The 17,488-nt window shown below is 44.1% G+C and overlaps 2 protein-coding genes and 1 long non-coding RNA gene across 6 annotated transcripts in view; 2 read left to right on the forward strand and 1 right to left on the reverse strand.

The window, feature by feature from the left end:
- Positions 1-12,905, forward strand: TDRD6 (tudor domain containing 6). Of its 2 annotated transcripts, XM_068183278.1 has the most exons (5): positions 2-6,912; positions 7,356-7,474; positions 8,579-8,668; positions 9,103-9,160; positions 10,634-12,905. In XM_068183278.1, the coding sequence occupies exons 1-5, from the start codon at positions 309-311 to the stop codon at positions 10,693-10,695; spliced, it is 6,933 nt and encodes a 2,310-aa protein (XP_068039379.1). In that variant the 5' UTR covers positions 2-308; the 3' UTR covers positions 10,696-12,905. The 2 variants fall into 2 exon arrangements, with proteins under 2 accessions (XP_068039380.1, XP_068039379.1); XM_068183279.1 differs by lacking the exon at positions 9,103-9,160 and having other exon boundaries at positions 1-6,912.
- Positions 11,829-17,488, reverse strand: part of PLA2G7 (phospholipase A2 group VII) — a 16,542-nt gene continuing 10,882 nt past the window's right edge. For all 3 annotated transcript variants that reach the window (XM_068183285.1, XM_068183284.1, XM_068183286.1), the window contains exons 6-11: positions 17,185-17,332; positions 15,652-15,765; positions 15,283-15,374; positions 14,691-14,864; positions 13,487-13,635; positions 11,829-13,142 (exon numbers count right to left, since the gene is read on the reverse strand). In XM_068183285.1, coding sequence (XP_068039386.1) covers positions 13,039-13,142; positions 13,487-13,635; positions 14,691-14,864; positions 15,283-15,374; positions 15,652-15,765; positions 17,185-17,332 — 781 coding nt within the window. In that variant the 3' untranslated portion in view covers positions 11,829-13,038. The remainder of the gene's footprint in view (positions 13,143-13,486; positions 13,636-14,690; positions 14,865-15,282; positions 15,375-15,651; positions 15,766-17,184; positions 17,333-17,488) is intronic.
- On the forward strand, positions 14,836-17,340 carry LOC137470210 (uncharacterized). Its single transcript, XR_010996947.1, has 2 exons — positions 14,836-14,974; positions 16,879-17,340. It is a non-coding gene; the product is annotated as an uncharacterized lncRNA (long non-coding RNA).

The raw sequence follows: 17,488 nt of genomic DNA on the forward strand, positions 1-17,488 counted from the left end.
CCCTGAGCCCCGCGGCGCCCCGGACATATTTCCGTAGCTGGAATTCTCTTCGTGGCGCCTCCACGCAGTCTTAGCGTAGCAGGAGCGGCCCCATGTATCAGCTGGCTTCACTCCTCCTTTTCCCCTTGCCCTTCGCGCCGCTCTCCACCCCACGAGAGGATCGAAATGGACTCGGCCCCGGGGGCAGCGGCTAACGGCTGCCCGTGGGTCACGTGGGCGGCGCGTGCTCTATATGAGGCCGAGGGGCGGAGGCCGCGGCGTTCATTCGCCTCGTGCGGGGAGCGGGGCGGGGGCGAGGCGGATTCGCGATGCGCTCCGGGCCGGGGCCCTTCGGCCGCGGCGATACCGTCACCCTGCGGGTCCGCGCCGTGGGGCTGTATCCCGAGGTGCCCATCCTGAGGCTGTGGGGGCTGTTGGGTGAAAGTAAGGCTGACTATGCCCTCCTGTACCGAGAGATCCAGGCGGCGGCCGGGCCGCGCCTGGCGGCCCGCCCAGAGCCCGGCGGGCCGGGGGCCAGCGGGACCAGGCTGTGCCCAGGAGAGCTGGCACTGGTGGAGGTGTTGGGTATGTGGTACCGCTGCTGCGTGGTGAGTTGTAGTGCCCAGGGGTATCGTGTCTTCCTGCTGGACGAAGGCTGCGTGGTGACCACGTCCACCTATTACCTGGCACGGGGCTGCTCAGACCTGTTCCAGCTGCCCCCGGAGGTGCTGGGCTGTGTCGTGGCCGATGTCGTGCCTTCCCACAGTAACGAGGGGGGAGCAAGTGGGGATTCACCCGTGTCCAAGTGGACCGTGGAGGCGATGGAGTTCCTCAGCTTCCTGCAAGGCAAGGAGGTGTCTGGTGTGGTGCAGGAGGTGATAATGCCGCAGGTCATCGTGCTCGAGCTGCCCCAGCTCGTGGCTCAGATGCAGCAACTGGGCCTGGCCAAACACGTCTCTCCCAGCTGCTTCTGCCAGCTGCTCAGGCGCTGCCTGCCTTCTGGCCAGTTAAAGAAGCAGCTCTGTCAGCAGCCTCCAGCGTGTTCCCTTGGAACTTTTGCGGTTCCACAGCTCGCCCAGGTGTTGCTCTCATACCAGCCTCTGTCACCTGCCTTGGATTACTACTACCCTCAGCTTCAGCTGGGTGTGACAGAGCCTGTCCTAGTGACCCATGTCTCTGACCCACACCACGTTTACTGCCAGTTGCAGTGCCTGTCACAGGAGATCTCTTGCCTGTCTGAGACCATGTGCCATGCTTATGACCGGTGGGAGCAGGACTTACTGCCCAAAGTGGGCTCACCCTGTGCTGCCCGTGGGATGGATGGCCAGTGGTACCGTGCCATTCTGCTGGAGCTCATTGCTGGGGAGCGGGACCAGCGTGCAGCTCTCGTGGCTTTTGTGGACTATGGCAAGAAGGAGACTGTGACCACAGCGAACCTGCGCCATTTGCCTGCCAAGTGTTTTCGCATGCCTGTGGTCACTTACGTGTGTGCTCTTCAGGGTGTTTCGGATGGGGGCTGTGGCTGGTCCCCATTGCAGGTTGATTTGCTGAAAGCGTTGGTGCTCGGCAGAGGAGTGAGTGCTCACATCAAAGCCTTTAACTCCTTCCAGCATCTCTATTATGTGACTCTCTATGGGGAAAATGGTGTTGATTTGAACCATCTTTTTGGGTCTCAGGCTTGCTGCCTGGCCAGCAGTCATGTGAGCCAAACTGAGGCTCCTGAGCAGCTGGAAGTAGAGGAATCCTTAGTTGAAGAGTTGGGATTGCCACCAGAAGCACCTCCTGTTTTAGCACACAGAGATTTGGCTGCTGCTGCTGTAGCTGGTGTGTATCTGAAGACCTGGACATTGTACAGTGCGCAGGTCTCCCACCTCCAAGACCCATCTGAGTTCTGGCTGCTGCTCCATGAGTATTACCAGCTCTTCAGGCAGCTGAGGCAGTGCATGTGGAATTTTTATTCCCATTCCACAAAGCTGGATGGTGCTGGGTGGGACCCACAGCCTGGATCCCTTTGTTGTGCCAGTGGGAACGAGGGTGTCTTTTATCGAGCAGTGGTTACCAGGGTACTGGACACTGGGGTGGAAATACACCTGGTGGACAGAGGCAGTACGGAAACTGTGGATCTGTGTGCTGTGAAGGAGCTGCTCCCTCGGTTTAGGGAGCTGCCTGCTTTAGCTCTGAAGTGTTGTTTGGCAGGTGTCTCCCCTCCAAGAGGGAGTTGGAGTGAAGCTGCTGTGTCTGCATTCAGGGAGATGGTACTGAACAAGGAACTAAAGGTTTGGTTTTTGAATGTGCAGGGTGACAAATACATGGTTGAAATTTTTGACCAGTCCCAGTTAGGAGAGGGAAGAGTAAGTAAACTCATGACCCAGCAGGGTTATGCGAAATACCAGGGGTATAAAATACCCAAGACTTCCCAGAAATCAGGTAAGTCTGTGACACAGGCCTCTTCCCTAGTGCGTGCTGCCGAGGAAAGCCAAGTAAATGCAGAGAAGAGGCCCAGAAAAGAATGTGATCTAAAGAGCAGTAATAGAATACTTGATTCTCACATGGGTGTGGTGGTCAGAGAGAGCCCTGTTGCAGCCATTTACAATTCTAAAAGTAGGGAATCGCTTCTTTCTCGAGACTATGAGGGTAAGGAAAATCTGCACACCTCTTTGAGGCAGAACTATGTGGAAATTAAGCCAGGCTCCTCTTGTGGAGGCCACTTAGAAGTGGGAAGTACAGTTAATGTTATTTTGTCATATGTTGAGAATCCTAGTTGTTTTTGGTGTCAGTTAAGTAGAAATTGCCAGGACCTTGAGATACTAATGGATGAAATTCAGGAGCATTGCAAGAGTTCATCCCAGCCACATGTTTGGCCAAATCTTGTGTGTTTAGCCCAGTACTCAGAGGACAAAAAATGGTACAGGGCTTTAATAGTTAGTGAAGGAGTTTGTGCAGAAAAAGTAGAAGTCATATATGTTGACTACGGCAACAGAGAGCAGGTGTGTCTAACGAAGCTCCGTGCAATTAATGAGCGCTTCCTTAGGTTAGAGGCTCAGGCATTCAGGTGCAGCCTTTACAACTTAATCCAACCCAATGGTCAGAATCCTTTTGCTTGGGATGAAGAAGCAGTTTGGGCTTTTCGTCAGTTTGTTGTTGATTCATCATCTGACCTTGACCTGAAGTGTACGATCTTTGCCTTGGCTTCAATAGATAGGGACCTGTTTAACATTGTAGATTTAATCACACCTTTTCAGAGTGCTTGCCAGTTTCTCACTGAGAGAGGTGTAGCCAGACCTTTATTTCCTCAAAAGCATCTGGAATCTTTGGTCCAGCTTCACTCTTTCTATTATTCTAGTCACGGTATCAAAATTGGGAGCGAGGAAGATGTTTATATTACGCATGTTGAGAATCCATGGACGTTTTACTGCCAGCTTGAAAGGTGTGCAGATACCTTGGCACAGCTGGCTGATAACATCAGTTCCCTGAGTGAGAGAGTGACCAGCTCAGGAACCTTGGGGAAGTCTGGGGCCTTGTGTCTGGCAAGGTACTCTGACAGTCAGTGGTATCGGGGAGTAATTATGGAAAGACAACCTAATGTTAAAGTCTTCTTTGTGGATTTTGGAAACACAGAGACAATAGAGACAGATGATCTGCTTATTTTACCCAATGATGCTTCTGATATCTTGCTTGTGCCAATGCAGGCCATAAAATGTTCTGTGTCTGATGTATCATCTGTTTCCAAAGAAGCTGCAACGTGGTTTAAGGAAGCTGTCCTGGAAAGGAGATTAAAAGCAATAGTAGTAGGAAAGGACTCTGATAATACACTGCTGGTTGAGTTGTTTGATAGAAATACTCAAATTAATACAAAACTGAAAGAGCTAAGCCTAAACAGTACAGGACTGTGTAGTCGTGTACACATTGAGACTTCATGCACTGGAAATACAGATGTGAATGAGAGGGCTGAGACTGCAGGGTCCCCTTTCAATGCAGGTAGGCCTCTTGAAAGAAAAAAATGTCGACCTGAAGTCCAGCAAGAGAGAAAAAGACGCTTCAAAGAAGTTGTAAACCTTTTCCAGCACTCTGTGAAGGGTCATGTGGCAGCTGGATTACTAGAACCTGATGAGATGCTTAGCAGTAAGAACAATGCTGCTTTGTTGAATAAAGTAGGGGAGGGGTCTCTGCTCTTTTCCCAGATGGATACATTGTCAGATACTAAATCTGATGCTGAAGGCAGGTGTATAATGCTTAAAAATGCATCTGATCTACCACCACAGAAGATAGTGCCAGCTCTTAAAACCTTAGTGTATGTGTCTTATGTCAGTGACCCACAGGATTTTTATGTTCAACTAGGGAGTGATGAGGTTCAGCTTAACAACATTTTGGAAGTTTTAAACAATGGGAGATCAGTGAAGGATCCTTGTGGACAGCTTTTCCAGGCAGGAGATTTAATCAGTGCTGTTTATTCAGAAGACAGCCTTTGGTATCGAGCTGTAGTAAAAGAGAAGACTTCTGACAACTCGATAAGGGTACATTATATTGATTATGGTGACACTTCTGTGATTAGTGTTGATCAAGCACGCAAGCTCCCTAAGAACTTGTCATCTATTCCAGCAATGAGCATTCACTGCTTTCTAGGTGGACTGAAATGCAAAAAAAATGCTGGCTGGACAGAGAAAGCAGTGTTTTATTTCACCAGGAGAACAAGTGAAATCCTGCTCTCCTGTGAATTTGTAAAGAAGGTTGAGGATAAATGGGAAGTTATTCTCAGTGACCATCAAGGTATAATAACAGTGGATTTAGCTGATAAAGATCTTGCAAGTAGAGAAAGACTTTTCTCAAGAAGAAAAATTGATAAAAGAGAGAACCGTGACATGATTACTGTCTGTGAGCCTTTGCCTCCCCAGGTACAAAATGAGACTTCCTGTGTAAGTGATTGTAAATCGTTTATCTGGAAATTTCCAGAGCCAGGTCAGGCTTTAAAAATTTACGTCACAGTGGTAAATAGTCCAGGATACTTCTGGTGTCACCGTGCTGACACCAAAGATGTGAGCTACATCGAGAAAAAAATAGAGGAAGCTGAAAAGCTTGGACTAGGCTCTCTGAATGATGGCAAGTCTTGTATTAAAAGTGGTGATATTTGTCTAGCAAAATATAGTCAAGATGGGTGGTTCTACAGAGCTCAGATCAACAGTGTGAACGACGACAGTGTAGTTGTTAGACATGTGGATTACGGAAGCGAGGAAAGCGTCAGCCTGGAGATGATCCGACAGATGCCGTGTGAACTGCTCAGAGTACCTGGGCAGGCATTTGCTTGCTGTCTGTCAGGTTTCGGTCCCCCAGATGGCTCATGGCTTAGTGAAGCAAATAAAAAGTTTTATGATATGACTGAAAACCTTGTATTAGAAGCTGAAGTAGTAGAAATTTGGGAAAATAAAGATTCTGAAGTCCCTCTCTGTGTTGTCAAGCTGGAAGCTTCTGGCAGTAGTATTAATGAAGAGATGAAGCCTTTTTGGAAGGCCAATAAAGAAACTGATGACAGTGCTTTCTTAAACCTTTGCAACCCCCTAAAGGAAAACAGCAGTTCAGACAGCAATTTGAGTCTTTGTCTCAACAAAGAAACTACTGCTGCTTGTGGATTAGCTCAGGAAGAAAGTGAAAGTGCTTTATTTTGTTCTGATCCTTTCCTGGGTGTAACTTCTGAGTGCTTAGAAACCGTGGAAGCAACTGTGTCAGTGGGAATTGCCAGTGGGAAGGTTGATGGATATGAAATAGGAGAGAGTAAGAACAGTTATGATAAAGAGATACCTCTGTCTGAAGGTGACAGTGATAACAGTATGCTACTAGAACCAATAAGAAACTGCAGCCCTCATATTGTGGGGAATGGAATGAAAGCTGCAGAACAAGACCTGTCTGAAATACTGTTTGGAAAGGAGGCTGAGCTGAAAGCAGAAGTGACAGGCAGTGCTCCAGCAGCCAGCCTTTTCCTAGGAACAGAACAAGAACTGCAGAGATTGCCAGTGCTCCAGGCACAGCCATCTGCAAGCAATGGAACAGAGACATTAAGAGAACTGGATCCATTAGAAATGCACTTACCATGTAATGATCTAAATGAGCTCCTACAGGAGGTAGAGGGAGTTAAGGAAAAGTCCTCCTATGGTGAAGGAACAAAGGAAGCACTGGAAGCAAAGTCTCTTGAAATGCAGGCAGCATCAGGCAGTGAAACTAGAGAGACAGTGTTGGAGCAGGAATTGCTGGAGCTGCCAGATGTGAGGGAGGAGACAGGGCAGTTGGCAGCTCTGAATTGTGAAATTTTACCATTACTTCATGAGAAAGAAAATCTAGCGCCTCCAGTTAGTGACAGAGAGAAGTCAGAAGAGCTGATTCCATCTGATGTTCAGCCTTCTTTGGGAGAGAAGACCATGACACCGCAAGCAAATTTGTCTGGAATTCATGAAGCAGAAGCTATACTAGATGATTGGATGGAAGCAGACTCTCCTTCACTAAGGCTGTCATCATCTGGTGGTAGACCTGAGAAAGAGCTGCACCAGAAGATGCATGACAAGCAGTCGATTCTTGGAGCCAAATTTGAGCCCTTTCTGGAACTGGTGCTGCCTAATGTTCAGCCTCCTGAGGAAGACAAGGAGGAGGACTTGTTAAGGCTGGAACATGCTGTGCTACAGAGTTCTGCAAATAGTGGAAGTCAATTTTCATTTCTTTCAAAAGACTCAGCAAATCAAAGGCCTGTTTTCACTGTGAAATCATGTGACTATGAAGTTGAGAAACATAAGGGGTGGCAGAAGAAGAAAGATGACTGTGTGGAAGAATGGATGGAACAAGACTTGAGTGACTCATTTAAAGAGAGTGGAAATATGTGTGTTCAGTCTTTAGGCTGTAAGCCTGGGGAAGACAAAAAGCAAAATGAGAACTTGGCTGACTGCAGTGCAGGTAAAGTATCTGGTTTTAAAGAGTTAAATAATCAAAATGTTGTGCCATTCAAAAATGAGAATAGCTTTCTTGTAAAAAAACTAACTTTTATTACCTAATAAAATATTGTATTAGTGTTGATGCCTTGAGTTAAGGACAGCAGACTGAGTATAGTTTCTCATGGGTAATGTGACAGTCTCAGCAAATAGTCTTACTTGGGAAGATTAATGATTTTGAGTGGAAATCCATTTCTGAACATGAAGTGCATTTGCAAGACTGTTTGGGATGACAAATTTTTAACTTTCAGATATCAAGTAGTTTGGAGGGAGTGGGGCAGCAGTGTTTGAGGTATCTGAGAGTTGATTTTTGAGGGGTATTTTGAGGGTTGGTTTTTGCGGGGTTTTGTGAGTTTGTTGTTTTTTTCTTTTTTCCCTCCTTCATTGCTAAATTACCATTTCTTGCAGCACACTATGACTATCCTTGTAATCTGAAGGGCTTTGCTGTTGGTTCCAAATGTGTGGTGTGGACTTCTCTCAAATGGTGTGATGCTCGCATTTTGGAGGTATCTGAGAAGGGTACCAAGGTAAGTGTGGTTTGAGTACTCATTCTGCATTCTTAAGATCTAGTCCTTCTTTAGTCCTTATTTAAACTCTAAATAAATATTTTTTTACAATTTTTTTACAGAATTTAAGAATTTCAAAGGCTGATTCTGAATTTATAGACTAGAGAGAAACAGTGATGTCTCAAATTGAGTTGATGATAAATGCCAACACTTGATGTTCCTTTCACATCTTACTCTTTTTTATTGACTGGGAATACTGAAGGATCTGGCTTCAGTTTGAGACACACATACGTGTGGTTCTGTCTGGCTTGAAAGTTAGTGTTCTGCAGTGGAGCTGTGTTGCCATTAAATGCTCATGAAACTTGCCATTATTTTACTGGTGTTTTGAGGAGTTACTGCTAGAGCAGTAGGAACTTTGGAAGAAACTCAAACTATACTTAGCAAGTAATAACGAATCCACAACTATTCCTGCTTCAGTGAAATATGTATTGCATTAGTGGTTGGTGGGAGTTAACTTTAACAGTAGAGAGTAATGCAGTGAGCTGCCTTGTTTTGCTGCTGTTTGAGCTGGGGGATGCATGAGACATCTTCCTTCAGTCCTGGGGGAGTGTGTGTTGATGTACACACATACACAGACATTATACTTGCATAAAATGACATCTAGATTGTAACTTAAGATTGTGAATCCAAAAGATCATTACATAAAAGCATCCTTTTGGAAGATTGCATGTCTGAGATCGTGGAAGCCAGCTCTTGTGCTGGTAGATCCCTTGGGTGACTAAAACTAAGCTCAGGTGCATTCAGATGAGAGGCAGTGTCAGGGATTATCACATAATGATATCCCTATTCATCAGCTTCCTTCTGGTTCTGATCTAGTAGTTGTTTTGCAGCCTCTTTCTCACTGTGCTTGGGTTAGGAGCTCAGAAGAGCCTTGAGCAACCTCAGTCCCTACATTCAGTTTTATTTTATGATTAGTTTGTTCTTCTTTGCAAGATCCAGACTTCTCAACACCTTCTCAAAGGCACAGAATTCTCAACTGTGTTTTCCTACTGCTGTTTCTTGCTTGTTGAGTGTGCTGGACCCCCTTGCTGCTGTGCCAGATCCCCTTTGGCTCTGTCTGTACAGGTCTTGAACCTCTGCAGTGGCAATGAGGAGATTGTGCATCCTGAGAACGTCTGGAATGGAATTCCTGATGGGGCTCGCAGATCATCTGAGGTATGGCAGTGTGGGACTCGACTGCGCAGGACAGTACAGGTTTTTAGAAAGGCTGCTGACCAACTGCTAAGTCACAAAAAATAGTTCTATTATGGAGTAATTAGGAAGGAATAGTAAGGTTTTCACCAGTGTTCTTCATGAAGGACCGACCAGTGGATGAAAAACTCATGTCTGGAACCCAAAGCTCAAGTTATGAGCCATGCTGCTGGTGATTATAACAGCATGAATTTCTGGTTTGTTCTTCACAAGCAGACTTTGTATCAAAGTGAAAAGTGGACAGAAGACTAATGTAGTAAGTTATAAGGAGGGGGAAACAATGGTAAATAGGAGTCCAGTAGTGCTGATGTAAGAAGTTAGTCTAGTATTAAAGGAGCACCTCGGTGGGAAGTCTTGGCAATAGTGCCAGCTTCCTAACAGGATCCCTTTTTGTGTAGGCATTAACCCCTGCAACAGAAAACTTGCAGTCCTTACCAGAGGAGTCCTTACTTCAAGGTAAGTCTACTTTAAGCCCCCCACATGGGTTGTGTACTCTGTATTTGAATGGTTTCTAATTTTCTAGAAAATGCTGTATTTTAGAAAATACAGTTGAAACACTAATTTGAGCTTATATAGTTGATACTGTTGGGATTTTCTTGATAGCATTAGCTTATGTACTGTTAGTTTAAGGGTGACTACATGGAATGAAAGCTGCTACTGTGTCTGGATTACAAACCAATTTAGTATTTATTTATTCATCTAATGAGTTGAGCCTCTTGGAACAGCTGGGGTGGTTGACCCAAGTTATCGATTTTGGCAGGGTTTTGAGCATTGCCATCAGCATGCTGTTCTTGTTCATGTTTCTGAGGCAAGGTGAGCAACTGCTAGGCAAACTCTATTAAGCATTTGGTTGAGCATTTGAGTGCCCCAGTCCTAAAATCTATAAATCTGAACCCATAATAATACCATTTTAGTTATTGTAAGGAGAGTTTGTGAATAGTACATGTACATCTTTATTGTAACTTAAAAATTTGAAGTGTTACTGGTAAACACCTCTTCAGTGTACCAAATAAGTAGTACAGGTTCTTTTTGTTTATATGCTCTTATGGAATTGTAGAGCAGTTCTGGTTGAAAGGGTGAAAGCACGGCCAACTAGATCAGGTTCTTAAGGACCTTACTGCCAGTTCTGGAATCTGTCCAAGAATGGAGACTCCAAAACCTGTCTGGGCAATTTGTTTCTGTGGTTGCCTGATGAAGACTAAACTGAGTTGAAGTGGGGATAGCATTTGTGCTTTCATTAATTGCTAATTTAATAGCAATTAATGCAATTAATTTGTGATTGTATTTCAGTATAACTGCTGGTTTATGAGTAACAAATAAGGAAGCTTACAACAGAGATCAGGTTGCCTGTTGAGCAAGAAAAAGGGTAGTTTTAAGAATTTGGTAAAACGTTAAAATGGTCAATCTATAAGCTCTCCCACAACTACATCACTCAAATGCAGGATTATTCTTGACTTTGTGGATTTTTTTCTGTTCTTGAACCCTTTGCATGGAATTAGTGTATGCACTCTCAGCACCAGCACAGGAAAGGTGAGTCAGGGTCATGCACCTACACGTCACAGAGCTGGAACCTGCTGCACACACTGCCACTGCCTGGAAAGGCAGTTTGAGTAGGAGGTACTCAGGGTGCAAAATACTCCTGCAGAGGTTTATGCCAAGTCTACTGAGGGATGGAGTAACTTGAACTCATAACTGAAATCTGGGAGCGCTGCTACTTCATCTTCTTGGGCACTTCTGCTGTTTCAGCTGTTTTATCTTTATAGTTATAGACAATAACTATATAGTTATCTATAATAACCATAGTCTTCTAACATGGTCCAGTATGTCAGTAGTATTTAGTCTGAAGCCCTGTAGAGTTGACTTTTGATCTTTATGCCCTTATACACATTTATAGAAACATCTTGATGGGTCTGTGTTTATTCCCTATAGAAAAGCAAACTGGCTGCAGTAGCAATTTAGCTGAAGATCCTCATGTCCTCCAGCAGTGTTAAAACCAAGTGGCACGTTGACCACATGAAACTGAACAAGAGCCTGTGTATGAAATGTTCCCATGAAAATGTGTTTGTGGGGACAAAATACCAGCAGAGCATTGAGTGGTTTCTTTTTTCTACCTAACTGACCAAATACTGTCACTACTGAACTTCCTATAACGGAACAGTGTTGGCAGACTGTTCTTTTCAGCTTGTTTTCTTACAGCTTTTATTGCTAGACTGTTATTGTTAGCTTGTTTCTTACAGCTGTAATTTCCTAAATAAGAATTTGCCTCTTGACTTGCATTTTTTATTGACTGGGGATGCACTGACTTGTATGGAGTTCTTGGTGTGGGGGGTTCTTCAACGAAGTTTCTTGTGAGTTTCTGTATATGCTATTGTGTTGTACAGCACTGCTGTCTGATGTTTGCTTTTGGAAAAGTTGCACTGTTAAGCGTTTTCTTAAAAGAGTTGAGGGTATTTTTGGGGGGTAGGGGTGGGGAGGTTTTTTTTTCTCCTTAGGGGAACATAGTTGTTTTGGGTTGAAGTCTTACATTTTCTGCTGTTCTAAAGCAATGGAAGAAGTTGGAATAAAGCTTTGGGTGGTATATACTGGTTTGTTTGTGTGTTTTAATGACTTGTGTCTGTTCCTGTGCAGAAGCCCAAATGCTGTGTGAGGGCTGTTCTGCAGTCACTTGGCTGTGTCTTGACCCTAACCAGCTCTCTAGAGCACTGTGAGCCATGGTGAATGTTTTGAAGCCTTAATTGCACTTAATTAATTGAACTCCCTGCAGTTGTACTAATGAAAGATTAGTCTTTCTATAAATATGAAAATGACCCAATGGAATGGTTTTGCTACCACACGTGTGCAACATGCTAAGCTGTTTTAAGGACCTGCAGCTGTTTTAAGGAGATCTCACCTTTTACTGTCCTCCTCAGGTGTTGAAAAGGGGGTGCTATTTTATAGTTGTGTTCCATGCTCCTGTATAGCATAGCTGCTCCCTCCTCTTCAGAAGCTGTGGATTTTTCATGCTGAAAAATGGACTTAGGAACCCAAGCTGGCTGATAGTGAATCTCACAGTAAATCTCAAGTGTTAGTGCTGACTCAGTAAGACAAACATGTTTATTTTCTTAATATAGACAATACATGGCACTAGGCTGGGGAGAATTTAATTAAATTCTGAAAGACAGGTCTTAGGTATTATTGCAATCTCATTTTAAGATAATAGATTATGTAAAATACTTAATTACACTGTTAATTTCTTAATTTGTTTGCTTCAGTGGCTTTGTTTGTAACCTGATTTTGAAATGAACTAAATTTAGAAGACACCTTTCCATGGGGCAGCTTCAGGCAGTTCTGATCCAAAAAGGAGAGCCTTAAAGAAGGCCACCCAGGTGGCTGCTGACAGCCTTTGTCCAGGTACAACCACTGCTGTCTGTATCTGTCAGTGGGAGCCAACTGAGTCGCCTAGAGATGATTCTGGACAAAGCTGAGTGTCTGGGGAGAGTTTGCTACCTGGAGAGACCTCAGGAGCTGAAGCAGTGCTAACAAGAACCATGTAAAGGGAGCTGTAGAGGTGCCACATCTGTATTTCCCCTGCAGTCTGACTGTGTGATAGTGGAAGCACAGACAGGGAGGAGCTGCTGGAGCTTTGCCCAAGGGCAATTACAGTTGCTACTAGAGTGACCCACTGAAAAGCTTCTGAGATATAAACATCATCCTCTGTGTATGGCACTGAACACCTCTTACATTTAAGTGGATGAAGCTCCTGTGAGGAGTCCTGTGTCTGGACTTTCTCTGCTGTCAGCTGAACTCTTTCCTGTAGCTTTTACTGTTACTTATTAAAGTAAGACACAGTTTTGAAGACCACCCTCCACAGGCATCTTTAACTCCCAACTCTTGTCAGAGCACAGCTGAAATACGCAGAATCTAAACAGAAAAGTGGTGGTTTGGGGTTTTTTTTTTTGTTGTTGTTTGTTTGTTTGTTTTGTTTCTTTTCCCCTACCCTGCAGTAAAGGCTTGCTGGATGCAAACTGACATAAAGCTTGGTAAAGGAACCTGTAGCTGAATTCCTCAGAGCTCAATCTGTCTTTTTGCAAACTTGACTCCAGTCAAAACCAGAAAGAGCATTTAAATCATTACCAAGTGATTTCCCCCAAGTTGCTTACAAAGCAGAAGTTACCCTATTGCAGTATTTCAGAGCATCCCACTAACTCAATTGACCAGAAACCTGTTTTTATGATTATGCCTTGCCTTTTTTTGTTCCACACTCCAAAAGCTTTGTAAGTGTTTAATGCCACCCCATATCTGATTAGTATTAGTGTCCTGATGTCCATGGCATTTTCAGTACTTCTCTGTATTCCTTACTCAGGTTCAGCTGGAGATGTGTCAATATTGGTTCCAGGAATAACATTGGCTCCTATGCCATCCACCAGAGAATCCCACCGATCAAAATCCTTCTTAAGACCTATAGGATGGGGGAAAGAAAACCAAGTGGCCATGAGTTAAGTAACCAGCTTTTTGTAAAACTACACTGAATAATGAAATCAATTCAGCAAAGTAGGGAAGGAAAAATGTTTTAAGGATGAAAAATGATACTCCAAATTTTCTGTACCAGAACAAAATGTCAGTGATTTTCCTCTGAGTTTCCAAGATTGCAAAAGTAATTGACAAACATCTAGAAGAAGTCTGACTTATTTTTTCCACTGACACACTTATTTTGATCTTGTTTTAAACTGAATGGTTATATAAAAAGCTTCACAGGAATGAAATACTAGTCAATGTCATACTTTGCTGTAAACAGGTACTTACTCAGATGTTTCTGGAGGAAGGCTAATGAAGCATGATTGCTGATATCAATAGCTTCGTTTGGATCTATTTCTCCTTTTAATTTGAAAAACCTTGCAATGATTCCTCCACTCACAAAGGTGAAATCAGGAAAGCTCTGATGTACTGACCCCCTGCAAAGAGAAAAATTATCAACAGGCTTGTAAGACTACATTAAATTGCCTGATTAAAAGATGCATAGACTTCAGTCAAATGTCTTGTGCCATCTTTAAGAGAAGATAAAACAGGTTAATCTCACAAGCAAGATTAGCAGGAAATTCTGCCCTAACCACAGAAGGGAGGAAGGTTTGTACATACTCGCTGTAAGTCACTGTAACAGCAATAAAGAGTTGGCTTAGCAAAGCATCAAAATCAAGTTGTCTCCCTGCTCAGTGGTGCAGGATAGAGCCATCCCTCCCCTGACTGCAGAACTACCCCCAGAAGGCTGTTTCAAGTGTTCAAATGCAGGTGATGCACAAGGCTCAGCACAAAGCTTGTGCCCCAGGGCAGGAATGCTTTGGAGCGTCTTAAACTTGGGGTTCCTGGCTGCTTTGAGAGGTCTCTGTCCCTGCTGTAGGGGATGTATGGCTAATTTAAACATACAGTGAAAACCTGGGCCATGAGGACAGTCAGTCACAGTACCATTTAGGCTGGAAAATACCTTAAAGATTATAATCCAACCATTAACCCAGCACTGCCATTCCAGCTCTAAACCGTATCCCTCAGTGGGATATGGTTCAGAGCTATATCCCATATCTACATGTCTTTTAAACCATATCCCACATCTACATGTCTTTTAAACATCTTCAGGGATGATGACTGCCCAGCTTCCCTAACAGCCTGGTCCAATGCCTAACAACAGTTTAAATGAAGAAATATTTCCTAATATCCAATCTGAACTGCCCCTGACATGACTTGAGGACATTTCTTCTTGTTCCCTGGGAGAAGAGCCTGACCCCTCCCCCCCCCCCCACCTGGCTCCACCTTCCTGTCAGGGAGTTGTAGAGTGAGGAGATCCTCCTGAGCCTCCTTTTCTCCAGGCTAAACATCCCCAGCTCCCAGAGCTCCTCCTCCTCCTCCTCCTCAGACTTGTGCTCTAGGGACCGTCTGTCTGTCTGCAGTTACCTGTAACTGCACAGCTCCAACGAGCTTCAACCACGGATGGAAATGATGGCTCCTGAGCACTTACTTGATAGTGATCATTTTCTTGTTTGAGTCATTGGAGATGAGCTTCTTAATCTTTAAGATGTTCTCAGCCCACTGGAATTTTTCAGAGTTGATAAAAAGCAGCGGTTGCTGGACACTGTTTTGGTAAATGTCATCACCTACAGGAAGCATCCATACATCGAGGGCAATGCCACACCTGCCAAAAACATCTGGATATTGGCACAGAAGCAGAAAGCTTGGAAGTTCTGGGCATGCTTTGAGTTGCAAGAGACACAGGAAAGAGAAAGTCTCTCTGATACTGAACAGGTAAATGAATCATTTTGTTTAATAATTATCTCTACTCTGGGGGAAGAGAATTAGTCCATTCTTGCCATATGTTGGTCTCCACTGCCAGGTGCAGCTGGACTGCAGGGTCCCACAGTATCATGATATAATAAGATGCAGCTGTTATGTTCCACCACATCCCCACACTTGGAAACAGCATGGCTGGAGAAAGCAAAACATGCCAACACTCTTCTTCAGAAGCCAATTAGCAGTTGGGGGATCCTAGGTAAAGTGCCCTGCTCCAGACCTCTCAAGTGCCAAATGTCTCTGGCCTTGTTTTGCATACTTACCTAAATCTTATTTCTTTGCTGAGACTTTCAATAACTGTAGCACCACCAAAAGAGTGTCCCATCACAGCTATTCTGCTAGTATCAACAGAATCCTGTCAAAAAAATCCAGGTGCTGTAAGAGGCTTTCTTTCCCAAACTTAACTTTTTTAAAGGGAAGAATTTTTTTTAGGCATTAGATCCTACTGAAGTAGGAAGAGCATCATTTCAGCTCTGTTACTCTCTATCCAGCTTTGGATGACCTCAGAATATTTTCAGAGCTCTACACAGTGATCTTCAGAATACTTTACATGAACCAGTTTAGAAATGAAAAGGGGAAATCAGAAGCATTATTAGGTGTTTAACAAAATGCAGGTGGCGCCTTCCACTCACCTTTAGGCTGTTCCAGTCAAAGTCTGAATGTAGTACATTCGTTACTTCCTCTCCTGAATTGATTTTAAGAATGAGATTGAGAGCTTTGATACACTCCTGTGCTCTTTGCTGCACCTGTGAAGAAAGAGAGGTTGGGGCAGAGCAGTGGAAGGAATCATCAGACAACTGCCAGGCTTGACAGCTCCTTGGACACAAGACTTACACTGACAGCTTTCCCCCACTATTCTGAACTGCAGAATGGAGCCATCTGATGAACAAAATTGGTTTCCGGTGGTGTAAAGAGCTGAAGCTCTTGTGTAGAACCTCTGCACACAGAGGCATTTATCCCTGTAACATGCACCAAAGGCCTTCAATTCCTTCATCCTGTCACTGCTTAAGAAAAGGGGTTGTTGGGATGTGCAAAGGCTTAAGTTGCAAAACTCCAAGGAAAGCTGACTCACTGATGCTTCTCAGGCTCACCTGGATGAGCAAATGTCATTCTATCACTTGCCCCATCATACAATAGCCTTGAAACTGTCTTTACACTGGATAAAACAAACTAAGAAAAAGTGAAGCCCATCCCATTTTTTATATATATTCATCCTTGAAAACTGTAGTGAAGCTGTTGCAAAAAAAGGTTTTCATCGTTCCATAAGAACAGTTTTTAACTGGTATGTCAGTAAAAAAAGCTTCAAGAAGAACCAAGGAATAGTAGTGATCTTGGGAACCACAGTGTGTAGGCAGTCAACAAGATGTCTGTGCATCACTGAATTTCAAATAAATCCCAATCTCCTGACTTCTCTACTTGTGAAATTTGCAGACAACGGCTTCTGGAGGTTATTTCCAAGCTCAGACATTACACACTGACACTCATGGGTAGGACATTGTACTCATCCAGGAAATGACTCTTGTACTATTGTCTGTATGGCCCAGGGAGATAAAGAGAAGCACCTCCCTGGTTGAGCTTTCATTATCTGGAGAAACCACTCCCATATTTTAAAGGTCAAGTGTATGCTTGGAAGAGCTTGTCAGTATGGCCACATTACATCCAGCTTGGATACTGCTTATAATAAATTGGAAGTCTGCACTGTTTATATTGCTAAAAACACCTTCAAGTGTGGTAAGGACTATAAAGCAAACATCCCACTCAGAGCAGCCATGATTCATCATTCCATGGAACAGTAAATGAAAGCTCCTGCAAACCTAAGGCCACACAAACACTTGAGCTCAACTCTGTGTCACTTTTAGGCTGGGCTGGGCAGTAAAAGTGTAAGAGACAGAGAAGAAACAGAAAGTTGAGTGGAACCAGAAGAGAAACAGACGATGCTCAGCTCAAGAGTGCAATGTCAAGAAAAAGCTTTGATGAGGGAGCAGCTTATGCTCTGAAGAAAGCTATTGTTGGCTGTACCACCTTCAGGGGCACAGGACTCGATCCATTTTTACATCTCCCCGAGCCATGGCAGAAGACTGCTCCCCTGGCCAAAGGGAGACTCTGCTAGCCCTAAAGACAGCACTCCAGCCACACTTCCCAGAGCACAGAGCCAGCCCAGGCACCTGCTTATGGCGCAAGCAACGCTCCTCCTCTCCAGTTTTCAGTTTCCTGTAGTAGATCCACTCCTTCTCCATGTTAGGCGTAGACTCTTCCTGTGACTCAGAAACAGACCTTCTTTTACAATAATATGTGGCTGAAGCAGATTCATCTCTGTAATAGCAAGAGGAGGTTATTTCTGGGTGTGCATTCCATTTGGTTTGAGATGAAGTCAGCAAAAGTTTTAGATTTCACTCATCTGAAGAGATCCAGCTATCAACCAGTGATGCTGCAATTGCAACCCAGTGTACATAGACTTTCTAAATAATG

The sequence above is a fragment of the Anomalospiza imberbis genome, chromosome 3 (assembly GCF_031753505.1).
Source record: "Anomalospiza imberbis isolate Cuckoo-Finch-1a 21T00152 chromosome 3, ASM3175350v1, whole genome shotgun sequence".
NCBI classification, from domain to species: Eukaryota; Metazoa; Chordata; class Aves; order Passeriformes; family Viduidae; genus Anomalospiza; species Anomalospiza imberbis.